Source organism: Calidris pugnax, unplaced genomic scaffold, assembly GCF_001431845.1.
Source record: "Calidris pugnax isolate Ruff unplaced genomic scaffold, ASM143184v1 scaffold103, whole genome shotgun sequence".
NCBI classification, from domain to species: Eukaryota; Metazoa; Chordata; class Aves; order Charadriiformes; family Scolopacidae; genus Calidris; species Calidris pugnax.
Window position 1 is genome coordinate 21,139,508 of NW_015090990.1, and position 13,815 is coordinate 21,153,322.

At 35.4% G+C, this 13,815-nt stretch overlaps 1 protein-coding gene across 5 annotated transcripts in view; it reads left to right on the forward strand.

Moving 5' to 3' along the window:
• TFPI (tissue factor pathway inhibitor) overlaps positions 1–13,815 on the forward strand; it is a 44,058-nt gene that overhangs the window by 7,632 nt on the left and 22,611 nt on the right. For 4 of the 5 annotated variants that reach the window (XM_014954747.1, XM_014954749.1, XM_014954745.1 and 1 more), the window contains exon 2: positions 8,327–8,446. In XM_014954747.1, the coding sequence (XP_014810233.1) occupies positions 8,332–8,446 (115 nt within the window). In that variant the 5' untranslated portion in view covers positions 8,327–8,331. Of the gene's footprint in view, positions 1–2,266; positions 2,405–8,326; positions 8,447–13,815 lie in introns of those variants that run through there. The other variant, XM_014954746.1, reaches the window with a different exon arrangement.

The following is a 13,815-nucleotide window of genomic DNA, read 5'->3' on the forward strand; positions in this document are numbered from 1 at the left end:
TAATCTGAGGCAGTCTGAATCCGGGGGTATTCCCAGTAATGACAATGACAGGATTTCTAACCTGTGTGAGGATCCAAAGCTCATGTATTGCAGTAGAAATTTTTGTGGTGTCTCCAGCTGGGAAGATAGATGGGGTGAGCTAATCTTGCCTGACAAACCAGGAAACCTGTATTTTGATCTTTGGTATGTGTACAAAATGTGATGTATGTGATGATGAGGTTACAGAAGGTTAACAGTCAGATATGGTCAAAATCAGTCATGAGAGGCATCAGGTGGCAGGTAGTTTGCTGCACTTTCAGTAACTGGCAGTTTCACTTTAGTGAAATTGAGTAGTTGTGTTTCTCTAGTGTGTACAATGTGATATTACACACAACTGGGTTGTTACCAAATATACAGCACTGAAATTACTCTCTCCATCAGAAAAGAAGGTTGTGGTAAGTTAACTGACCTCTAAATAAACATGATTATTTATCAATAAGTACAGCTGAGATTTGAAAACATGCATTTCAGTCCAAATTGCTAGGAAAAAAAGCCAGGCTAGAGGCTTTATAATGCTAATGTTGGGACTATCATGCTGTGTTTTTAAAACCATAACTAATATTGCTGCTTTTCTGTTTCAGTACTGGCTTTTGTGCTCTAACAGTAGTAGTATTAGGATGCTGAAGGCATTCCCTGTTTGAAAATAGAATTATGAGACCTATATTTTTGCTACAAACAGGTAATTTCTGTCCAAGTAGTATAGGTTTGACTGTGATGGGTTAAATGTTTTGGTTTTTAAGATTTATGAAATTTAGTAACCTAGTAATCTGGTTTAGTCCCTGTTTAAAAATATTTTGGAAGGAGCAAAAGACTATTTCCTTTCCCCATTGAAAGCTATGTCACAATGAAAACAGGCTGTGTATGTGGAGTAGAGATTTACCTCAGATTGGGATGTAGCATGTTGGATAGGTGTAGCTGCCACATCTAAATAAATAACTGGCTTAGTTCTTTATTTCTGTTTGAATCAGTCGTCTATGAGGTGGAAACGGAAGTCAAAATAATGTTCTCAGTATGTCCTTTATGATAAGCTCATAATGTTGGATCCTGTGCCGTGTGTTTTATTTGGATTTTTGGATTTAATAGAAACAGCTACAAAATCATTAGTTATTCTCCATAAGGTGTCCTTAGTAGTTATATGATTTGATTTAGTCAAATCCGGTGTTTCTGTGAAAAGTGCAGCTATTTTAAAAAAACATTTTTAATTTCAGAGTTTATGATTCACCTGGAGTGTTGTATCAGGTGCTCTGCATTGCCTGATCAGGGAGTTAGGAAAATGACTTGCAGGCTTCTATTGCCAAAACATATTCTCACCATCTTTCTGCCTCCCATAATATATCCAGTTCCCAGCTCTTGGGTGATGGATATCATGGATATGAGGCCCCAACAGAGCCGAGTAAGGAGGAGAACTCAATGGAGGATGAAATTAGGGTCTGGAGCCGTGTCAGAAGAGAAACTGAGTGGAGACAGAATGGCAAAAGTACCCAGTGCTAGGTGTGAGCTGACTAGGAGAAGGGAATAAATAGTTCCTGGAGATAAGTTGGGAATATGAAAACCAGTTTTAAAGCACAAGTGAAAGGAGTTGACAAAAGAAAGTGAAAAGACAAGAGAGGTCTATAGTTATGTGAAAAAGGAAGGGTATTCTTGTGGTAGGCATATTCATTTTGGTGGTTTTTTTCAACTTAAAACATAACAAGGTTTTCTTTCAACTCATTTATCAGTTATGTTTGCACAGCAGCATTTGCAGTCTTACTAAAAACAGAACCAAAATGGGAGTTTAAATCCGAAACAGTGACATTAAGTAATAAAACTTTTCACATAAAAGCTAATGAAGACCTTTGCTTTTCTGAATTTTCACTTTACTTTCCAATTTTCACTTCAATTCCCAGTTTTCTGTTAGGAATTTAAGAGGCTGGAATATTGCGGCAGCCAGTCATAACATGATGGAATTTTGAAGTTCTTGGAGGAATCTGACAGAGTCTCTGGTCTCAGGACTGAAACAGTTAGGGCTGCTACTGTACGGCACAGGAGGGAGATAAGTTAGGGGCGAGGGTTTTAATAGCTCGTGCTTTCAATCAGTAATGTTTGTGTACTGATGATCCACAGTAAACTGCCTCCCTTCTTATTGAGTTATTGTGACACTGTAAGGCAAAAGTCAGTTTGCATGACAGACCAGCACTGACTTATAAAGCTAGTGTATGTATCCTCATTCTTTGTTTAATTTACACCAGAGCAGAGGTGATAGAATTCATACTTACTCCAGAGGAAATGAGAAAACATGATGCTTCAAACAGCTGCAAAATAGCAAATGTAATAATATACGTTTAAAAGGAACTTGCTGACTGACAGCTGGGAGACAATGCTACAGGTACGTCCAGTAACACCTCTGTCATACAACTCCTAGTAGGTAGCACAAGATATCTTAGGGCAAATACAATGCCTCTGAAGTATAATGAACTGAAAATTGTCGGCTTTTATATCAGAGGTGCTATAATCCTGTCTAATTAGACCTTTTTATCTTTAATTTCAGGCTGTGCTAAATTCAACCCCTGACTATGCATGTCCTGTCTACTGCTATTCATTCCTCTATTTACTTATATCCGTTGCCTTTTTTTTTTGTTTTGTTTGTGTGTGCTTCCATTTCCTGGGCTGTCACTGTGAATGAGTCACTTTTACAGTCATTACAATGTCACTTTATGCCATTTTCTAAAGCTGTCTGGTTTTGGCTACTACTGGAAATGCTAGCTTTTTTTTTTGTTTGTTTTTCCAGTTAGAGATAAATACCATGCTGAAGAAATGTTTGCTCTTAAACATTATGGTAACTATAGAAATTGGTGTTGAAAAGACTGCTAAGTAAAAGAAATAAATAATTAATACACAGATATATATACAACACACACACACAAAAGATCTGACTCCAGAGTCTGTAGACTGCATAGAGAACACATCAAGTTTTATACTTGTCTGTCTTTAGCAAAAAAAAAAATTCTTGAGAATTTTCTTGTATTTCTGTCTTTAGGTGCCAGGATAAAAAGGCCTAGTTATAAGACCAGGTAATAACGATCTATTACTGGGAACTTCCTTGATTGCTTGTGGTCTGCTTTGTCAACCTATATTCCAGCTTGAAGGAACCTGATGGCATTATTCACAAATAAAAGCATTTCATTAAACTAGTAAATAAATCAGTGCCAATTATTACCCATAGATCTTTCATCTCCTCTCTCAAGTAACTTAGATGTTGTCTGTTACAGATATAAAAATGTCTCGTTCAAAAGGTAGGTAGTTTGGGAGCGGTAGAGAGCCAGTTCCTAAGGAAATGTCTTAGGAATTTATGAAATTTGCGTTAATGACACTTTGATGTAGAGAAAAGCCAGTATTAAAGCTGGACTGACTCCTGGCTGTCCTAAATTAGAACCCTTCTGGAGTAAGGGGCTGTATTTACTCACATAGATTTTCAGAATTTGGCCCAAATAATCACACCATTTAACGTGAATTATTTAAACTCAAAACATTTCCTATTTTCTCCATGGCAGACAGTCCTTCACAGATGTGTGCATTTGAATATTTTACTGAGCCAGATGTCACAGATGAAGTATTTTGAATTATGCATTCCATATAAATACAATATAAAAAATAAAGAGAATGCATTAAAAAAGGAAATAAAATCAGTAAGAGGCTTACAGCTTTAAAGTTGTTCTTGGACAGCTGAAGATTAAATAAAAAAACTTGGACTTTTCCAATGGTTTGGGATTTTTAATTGAAAAAGCAGTGCCAAGTTCACTTTGATCTTGGATTTCAGTCTTCCTGTAGGAATTATAAGAAATAATGATGCTACAGATGGATTTAAGCATTTCAGTACTAAAACCTTCACCCGCTTCATCCCACCTCCATCCATACCTGACCCAGTGTTCTGAGAATACATGGCCTTGGGGGGAGGTTAGCAAGAAGATAAAGGAGATTGTGTTTGGTCAGGAGACAGTAAGGCAGATGTGCAGTTACACAGTGTAAGTTTTTGCCCTTCGGAAATTGCCCAAGTGTCAGTAAGCCCTACTTATGACAAGATTCTCTTTTCAGGGAGATGTAGGGAGTGAAAGAATAAAAATACTGTACCCTGGTAAGATATTTGTCCTCTGTACAAATGCACTGATTTATGCTCATAATCACACAGTGACAATTATATATGGTAGCTCTTGATATAAAAAATTCTATTTTCAAATGAAAAAGAGAAACTTACTGAGGATTTCCATTTCTGGCTGATTGTTTCCTATATTTTTCTTCTACTTGGGAACAGGCTTTGGGGAATATTGGATGACTGAGTAAAAATGGATTACTAAATTTTGTATTCTAAATCTATACTCTACAGGCTTCTGAAAGAAGGAACCAAAACCTCAGCTTGAGTGTCCCAAAGGCAAATTCAAATAGAGTTTTCCTGAACTAGGGAGAGTTTTTTTCTTTCATGTTTGGAAAAACTCAAATGTAGAATATGAAAGCTAAGGGGCACACTTGGAATTAATCCATGGGCAAAATAGATAATTTGCAAGTTCCTCTCTGAATGGTCACAACTGTGCTAATGATTACAAATTAAAACTTCTAAGGAAAACAATGTTCTCAGAAAATTACTCTTTCCTGTGTATTTTCAAAGACTAAAATGGAAAGTGTATTTTGTAATTTTTCAATTCTATGAACTCACAGGAGCCAAGCAAAGTATGAAAGTTATTACTATCTATCTAAGTATCAAAACTGAGTATTTGATGATATTTCTGGTTTTATTCAGCTTAGACAATGTCACACTATCACCACATTTATTTACATTATAATGCTAAGTACTTCGTCTTGTGCAGTTGTTTGAATTTTTTTACTTATTATTTCTTAGTTGTGGATTGATTTGAATTTTAGTTAATGTCAACCTAGCATCATTGAGACTCAAACGTCTCAAATCATAATGACAATCCTGCACAACTCTTGTACAGAGTATTTTGTTCCTCTTGTAAAGCATGACTGGAGGGGTGAATGAAAAGATTTGCTCTAACTGTTTCTCTAACCTTTGGATAAAGAAAGTAAAATTCTTCCAAGGCCACGTACCAGAAAACTTTGCGTGGAAGAAACTCTGGTATTAGGCCAAATGTGTTATAAGAGTTAGTCTGTTTCTGGAAATGATAGAATGGACTATGAAAGCTGAAAAGAAACATTGTTGCCTCTATTCACTTTGTGCAGAAATATAGTCAATAGAACTCCTTTTTAAGATGTGTTCTTAGTTTATTTTGGATTTATGTTATAATCTTACATGGTATTATTTTGATATGTTAAAAGTTTTGCTTATTACACACGTGATTTATTTCTATCGTCTGAAGTCTAGGACACTATTTTTGCCAGGTTCTCTATAAAGAGATCTATTTCTGTGGATCTTTTGGCATTCAGCTTTCACAGAAGGTGATTAAATTCAGGGCAAACTTCCTGAAGTTGTGACAGTAGTATCAAGGTTGGCCATTGCCCTGGGTCTGGAACAGTTTGCTTTCAATTTAAGTTATAGTATGTACTGTTCTCAGAAAAAACTGGAGAGGCAATATCTGTTTTTTGATTGATTGGAAAACTGAAAATTACCTGAATAATGACAAGAAATGCTGAGAATATCCCAGAGAGAGAGCAGGCTACTGCTTATGTCAAGTGCTGTAACTCAGAAGCATTCAGAGGATAGCAATGAGCATTTCGATAAAGACTCTTCCTTCCCTTTAATGGTGAAATATTTTTAAAAGTCAGTGATGAGACAACATTGGGACAACATCTGGGAGGAATATGGCATTAGAGAATGGAAATAATTAACTAGCACATAATTATCACATATAAACAAGAAACTTCCAAATGGACAAAAAAATTAAGGCAAAAAAGAGCAGATGGGGTACACAAATAAATGTAGACAGTAGCTTTAATGAATGTAAATAAGTCTAAATTTCTGGCATGTTAGAGTGAACTGATGACTTATAACACAGTGCCATGGGATTTTTCCCTGTGTTTTTACTATATTGGAGGGTTATCCTGCAATCAGTCGAGCAGCCTTTAAGTAGTTTCTCCAGTAAAGACGTTGGGGAAAAAATATTTCCATTATGGTTTCATTATGGATTATTCACTCTGAATGGAGCAAACAGATCACTAGAAATTTGTTGCTGGGAAAGGGGAAAAATAATACCTTTGTTTATTTAGATTAAGTTTTAATATGTAAAAAAGAATAGGAAGGCACAACTGGAGTTCTAGTTAGAAACATGAATAAGGACCCTACTTCTGTTTCTGTGAAAAATACCTGAAAATGAGTGATTCTAGCTCTTAAATGTTTTCCCAGTTTTCATACTGTTTCAGAATTTCTAAAAAGTTGGCTTCTATTCCAAGAGTAGTTATTACATTCCTAGCAGAAAGTAAAAATTTCTGAGTTTGTTCATAGAAGTAGGAAATAATATTTGAGGAAACCCATGATTAGCAGCACAAAATGAGATCTGAATTATTTTGCCGAACTTTATCTGGGTAAAGGATTTTATATGTCAATGGAGAAATTAAGCTTAAAAATCTAGCATCCTTTTGTTTATTTTGGTAGGAAAGCATTATGATAAAAAGTTTACATCATCATCTTTTCCAGGTAAAATAGAAATTCCTTTGATCTCAAAATTCCGTTCATTTACAAAAAAAAATAAGGAATGAAGACATTTCTCAGTGTTTATCACTACAATATGGAGTGAACCCTTCTAAAGGGAATTTTCAATTTTAAAAATTGTCCAAGTAATTAGTGCTATTCATGATCTGGTCTGTAATTTCACCAACTTACTTTTAAGAACACTTCTTTTTTACTACTCATGCTGCAAGTTAGGAAAACAGTATGCAGGAAAGAAAAATTCATAAATTGTCAAGGGAGAATGGAAGATTCTGGCTCTGATTTGGTGTGGAAGATATAACTGCAACTTCTGGCTCTGGCACAGCGTTTGTGGCAAATTGCTTAATCTCTCTTTGTGCAGATTTCACCTTTCTGAGACATCATTGCTTGTTAGTGTTTTCCTAGATACTATAGCTAAGATTCATTTATAACTTCATAGACAATGATATATCACTTGGAGGAAAATTTGATCTGTTAAAGATTTGATCTGTTAAAGATGACTTCTATTGATGTCACCTGCTGCTTCAGCCACATCATCTCTTTAGCCTTCCTGCTGTAAAGCTGTATCCCAAGCACAGTGACAGGTCATCTCATCTCCTCCCACAGACCCACCTGCCCTCACTGTTTAGCTGATGCAGATGTGCTATCTGCACAGGCATGTAAACAACAGTGCTAAAAACAAAACAGGGTCTGAAGGCTAGGAACTACCTAGTCATTAGCTCTTTATTTTCTATTAAGTTAATATTAATTAGCCAAAGTTTAGTATCATACTTTAAGAAAAGAGGATATCTATAGGGAATCTGTTGGTAGATAAATGAGATATCTAGCCTGTTCTCCAATTAGAATTCAAACATCCTTAAGAAGCTTGTAGTTAGTTGGAAAATATATATTTCTAAAAAAGTTTAAGCAGAAGTTTTCCAGAGGTCCTCTGATACGTGCCTGCATAACCTCATCTTTGGCAACGTGAATGTGCCAGCTGCCATGGTATTTTCTGTGTGTGAATGAATATGATTGCACTGATCCTATGTGAAAAATAATAGCTCTGCACTGAAGTGAGGTATTTGATATTAAAGGGATCTACAAGATACAAAATATTTCTTAAAGCATTGAAGCCCGTGGTGCACAAAGTTCACTGACTGCTGCGAATTGCAGCCTACACAAAAGTCCAGGAGCTTGGTAACTACACATCGATCAAATATTTGTTAAAAATAAAATCCTGTGTTTGTGGCAATGAATCCAGGGTAAAGTAAAAAACTAAAACAATGTAAAACTTATTTGGAAAGATTTGTCATGCCAGCTAACTATACATAGTGTAAAACTGATCAGGACGTAAAATGTAACACGCTGTACTTTTAATATCATTATATATTGTGGGACGTTAATTCAATTGGAACTTAAAATAAAAATAATAGCAATGCCTCTAATCTGTACTGGAGATAGGGTAGGAGATTTGCAGGCAGCTGAGCACAACTGTAAATCTTGTCTTGTTTTTCATTGTGCTTACAATATAATTATACTAACATAACTCACATTATTTCCAAAGCTCCCAGTTGTATATCTACCCATATAGCTATGTACTACCCTGCTACTGACTTTTGCAGAGCACTCAAGAAATTTAATTGAAGTGTATCTTGTCATTTATATGTTATACAGGAAAGATGAAAGGAAGAAAGAAGGGATGTTGCTCACCTTTAACCTTTATCTTGCTGTTTGTCTGTGTCACTGGGCATGCAACTACTGATTTGGATTACGGCGAAGAGGAGGATGTTCTGGGTAAGAGGTTACAAAAATTACACATAAAATCATCTCTAATAACAAAACTCACATGTTAAAATGCACCTTAGATATAATGCTGTACTTGAAAATCTTTATGGGAAACTTTTGAAAGTGGAACTAAGATAAAAATGCACTGGTTTCTAACTAACAGGGAGGTGCTCAGAATTTTGCATTCTGCTATAAAGGCTTCTGTTTCCCATGCTTTTTAGAACTGCTAATCCTAATCCAAAATTGTGTTAGATATCAAGATTATTCCCTTAAAGCTCTACTTTAGGACACATGTAAAAGTTCAGTGTTTAGGGAAAAGGACATACAGCTGGTAAATGCAAGTTTTATCTCCCCATGTGAATGGAGCAGATACATGATGAATAACACTGTAGACTGATGTTACTCTGTCCTGCACACAGCTCTCTTGAGTGACAATTTGCAAAGTTTGGTCTGAAGTTGGTGCAATTACAGACCTAGTTGTTCTTCTGGGCCTTGAAGAAGCTCTTTGTGTAGGCCCAAGCAATTTGAGATCGCTGGATAAATAAAAACTCACCAGTTAGAAAGAGATTTTTATTAAGAAAAATAATGTCAATAGTGTGACTGTTGGAAATGGGGAGGTTCTCAACTTCTTACCATTGTAAAATCAATTGTTTACTTTCACTTCATTGAAATTAAGCAACATGGATCAAACTTCTATACTGGATATCATTATGAAAGCTATTTTAATTTCCTCCCAAACAATTTTGAGAAAGCAGATGAGGGAAAAATACACTTTTTGGGCTTTACTAAAATATTCTTCTTTCCTTTGAGAAAATGAGTTAAAATCGTGTTATCTTTCTTAAGCTGCAGAGAACCATGCAGTGGATACTACAGGCCTGATTTTGCAGCCTAACTGGGAATGCAGCTAAGGGGAGCTTTTTTTTTTTTTTTTTTATGATGACACTCTACTAAATCTGCCTATGTCTTGTCCAGTTTCCCTCCAGATTATTTCCTTCTATAAGTATTTTGTGGCACTGTTCTTTGAGACAAAAATATTAATTCTGCACAATCACGGCTGTACGACAAATGAAGCTCGTGCTTTAGGACCATGTCACAATTAGTCACTACAATTTAAGATATGCTCTGTTCCGCATTAAGCATATGCTTAGCATGATTGTGTAGTCAAGACTGTTTCATACAGAATAAATTTATTTCTCTTTAACCTTGAGGTACGTGAATGCCCTTCTTGTTTGAGGGCAAAGTCACCTTTATCTTTGTTCTACCCTGCAACTCTCAGTTTTATAAAAATCCTTAGCCTAACCTTGCAGTTTATAAAGGTCAAATTGTCTTGCTTGTTAAAATAACACACTTCAACAGAACAAGAAATCTGCTGGATTATTATCTTTCCTCTATTGGCTTACTTTGTTTATAAAAGGCAATAAGAAAATAATCTCATGGAAATTGAATTGTCTTTTATTGGTTATTATTTTATCACTGATTATTTTACAACCAGTCATTTAAGATTATACAATCAGTAACTGATGTAGTATGAGGAACAAGTCTGAACTTTTGGGATTGTATTCCACAGTAAAAAACAAACAAATGTGATGCTACGAAATTAAACTAGGACCCTGTTATTGTGACTACTGAAGACTCAGTTGCAGTGTTTACAAAAGGAAATTTTAAAGTACTCTGTTTCTAAAACATTGTTAGACTGTTGGTAATTAACATTATATTTGTGGTTTCTTAAGAAAGAAATCAGTGAATTTAACTGTCAAAATTTTGTAGGCTGCAATTTCACTGATAGCATTTATTTTCTGAGTTAGGTAGTTATAAAACATTGACATATTTTACCCTAGAATTCAATGAATTTCAAGTATTAAAGGCTAAAATGAGTTGTGTGCATCCATTATTCATAATGTCATACTTTTGGATCACATTTGGTACAAGTGCTTTGTGAATCTGAGAGGGTTTTTTGGTTTATTAGTATTTAATTTACAGTAATAATTAAGGTTGCAAGTCAAGTTCAGCGGGATAAAAAGGATTATTAATTTGTTCTGATCTGGTAAAATCTGTCATTTTTCCACCAATAAATAAGGGTGATAACAAAAATAAAAGCGATAAAAATAATTAGTTTACATATATTGTTCAGTAATAATACCTTGTGTGGTTGGGAGCACTTCAGTTGATATTCCAAAGCCTGAAGAAAATGACTCACAAGTTGAATGTGCTTTTTATTGATATGTGAAAGTTTATCAAGAATAAATGTAATTGCTTACAGAAAGGGTAGGAAACACATGGGTAGGAAGGGCACTGAACAGTGTGTGGGTGGGAAGCTGTCAAACTGACAAAGATGGAGAGAGAAGAAACAGCTATGCGTTAGTGACAAGGTGCTTAGTATTGATATCACTTATCAAAGAGAGACATTTACAAGAAAGTCTGGAAAGATGACAGCCTATGTTTATAATTAAGAATAACCACAGAAACTCATATAAGATTGAGAACCCATAACCTAAACAAAAAACCCAGAAAGTAGTTTACGTAAAAAGTCAAAAATATTCCTAAGTTTTATTTTCCTAATTTAATTTATATACTTCTGTTCTGAAAAGCAACTATGCAATAATACAGCCACATCTTGAGTTGCAAAAGTTGCCATGTGAATGACAATAAAAGTGAGAATGGCTTTGCTGTGTAGGAACAGTCTTGGCCAGCATCCTGTTACTGACAGTTGCCAAAAGTAGGGAGACTGAAGGAATGGAGGAAGAAGGTAGAGACATAAAATGTCTGCACTAAACTTGTGCTCATTGTGAGCCATTTCATCAGCATTATTTTGCGTTTACCAGAAACTATGGAGTGGAAAGATTGTTAAGACAGAGAAGAGGACACTTGGTGCCTCCTGTTATGAAAACCTACGTAGTTGATGTAACGAAGTTATAACATTAAGAATTCAATGACCAGGGGAGAAGGAGAGGAGAGGAAGTTTTGCTTTGCTTATTTTGTTTTCAGTATGTGAAGTAATCACTTTTGTGTGACAGTGGGAATCAGCTGTAGCCATTGCTTAATGTATTTCTAGCAAAACAAACGCAATTTTCTTGCTCTAGGGTAGTCCAATAATTCTATGGATTTTCTAAGTTTATTTGAATGAGATCCATAAATTGGATGAGTAATAAGCATCCAACAGGGCCTGATCCAATCTGGAAGATTAAGCTAATTTTCTTTTTAAAATGACAAATGCAACATGCTATATGTACAAAGGAGAATCAATGCATTCATAAATACAAGGCAGAAAATAACTGTTGAAGCACATATGTAACAAGGTTATTTTTTCTGGAGAGTAAGTGGAAGCTGTAGAGCATTACAAAAATAATGGAATGTTTTCATAAAAAAAGGTAAATAATTCTGTGATATATTAAGAAAAAAATAGAGTGGAATAATTATTCCACTCTATTTGGCACCAGTAATGGTTCAGGTAGAATATTATGTTCAGCTCTGGACATCACACTTTAACAGTAATCCAGACAACTAAGAAAAGATCCAAAGGAGAGTTGTAAGAAGGTTAGAAAGCAAAGCCAATAAAAAGATTGGAAGAAGGGCATTTATTTAGTGCAGAGATAATTAAGAGGAGACAAAAGCCTCTGAAAGAAAGATTGGAAGATTTTAAATTATTCTGTCTATGCACTGAAGGAAACATGAAATAAATATGTAATAAAGAATATTTAGGCTATATATTACAAGAAAGGCCTGTCTTGCAAGAAGGCTAGTGAAAACCCGGAACTTGGCTGCATCAGGTTGCTGGGAATTTTACCTTACTGGTGTTTTTTAAGAACAATTTTGACATCTGTCAGAAAAGGTCTCAAGGTATTTATTCCATAGAAATATGCCAAAACTTGAATGAGAAACTCCATTACAATTCCTTCCAGTTTTAACTTCCCATGTTTCTATTGAAGAACGTTCACTGACCTTCCTGACAGACGTCTTCCCCAAATGTCATATCCTGTGGTCTTCACACAGGACCTAAAAAGTAGTAGGAACAATTTGTTCCAGTGTTTGAGAGCAGAGGAGGAGGCCTTATACTAAGAATTAGTTTTCTCAAGGTATATTTCCCATGTAAAATGAATACAGGCAGATTTGTAACCATGCAGATCTACTGGACAAACACTCAAGCTTGCCTTCTCATCTGCTGCTCTCATCTGAGAAGGAAAACTAATTTTATATCAACTGTGTGAGTTAAGTGTTCCCAGGTGTAAAATAATGGGGAAGAATTCTTTCACTGTTCCCAGACACAAATATGACTCAGTTCCCACAAATTCCTTTGAGACTTCTTTCTACAGAGTCACTTGGTTATTGTTCAAAGTTGGAGGCTTTGGCTCTTGGGGGTTTCTCAGGCTACAGAATTTAGTCAAAGTATGGCAACTTGCTAGTATTCCTATGAAAATAAATGTCTGATGGCCAAAAAATATGACACACATTCATTATATGTTTGCAGCAGATGTCAGTACATCTGCCAGTGTTAACAGTGTCACTGTCACTGCAGGGGAAAAGCCTTAGGAGGTAAACAAAACAAAGATTTAGTTTTGTGAGTTTGATGGGAAATAGGCTAGGAGTTAAGACCAGAAAGTTCCTAAGGTAAACTGGACTAAACCATCGTGTAGTTTTGCAACTGTAGTTGCAGACTATTTCTGTTTTGATAGCTTACAGCATTGGTTTTGCATAATATAGCAAGCAAAACGACTGACATAACCCCCTGTCTGAAATTCCAGTAGTTAGGAAACCTAGTAGTTTTCACAACCTCTTTTAGTCTGAACTGGGTCACTGACATGGGTCATGTAGGCGATCTCATTTCTCATGTGCCAAGAAAATAACATGTTTATAAACCAGCTTCCAGCCCTCACCCCAACCACATTTGAGTTGGATTGGTTTCTGTGGAGTTCTGAATGTTTGATTTTACCATTTCGGGAGTTATTCCAAAAGTTACTGAAAACCTTGATGTTTGATGGCATTTTTCCCCTATTACTGAGTGGGGGAATTCTGAAGTTTCATTTTGCAATGCAATAGCCTCTGAACTTTTCAAGTTGAGATTTTTTAAGTCACTTCCAAAGCAATTCCAGGTCTTTTAGAGAACTTCAGACCTTTGGGATCCAACTTGAAATCTCTTGTGACTTCTAAATCCTAATTCTTCATGGACTCAGGAACACCCAGAAAAGGAAACTGGGAAGAAACAAAATTTAGAAATGTGTTTGGCAAGCTGAGCTCCACAGGAAGGTTACTGAATCTAATGCCTCTCAAAAATGTTTCTTTTAATTAATTTTCATTTCCTATTAGAAAATCTTCAATATTGTTTTCAAATCTATTTTCCTAAATTCAAAATCTGTAAATAAAATTTCCCTAATGAACAGACA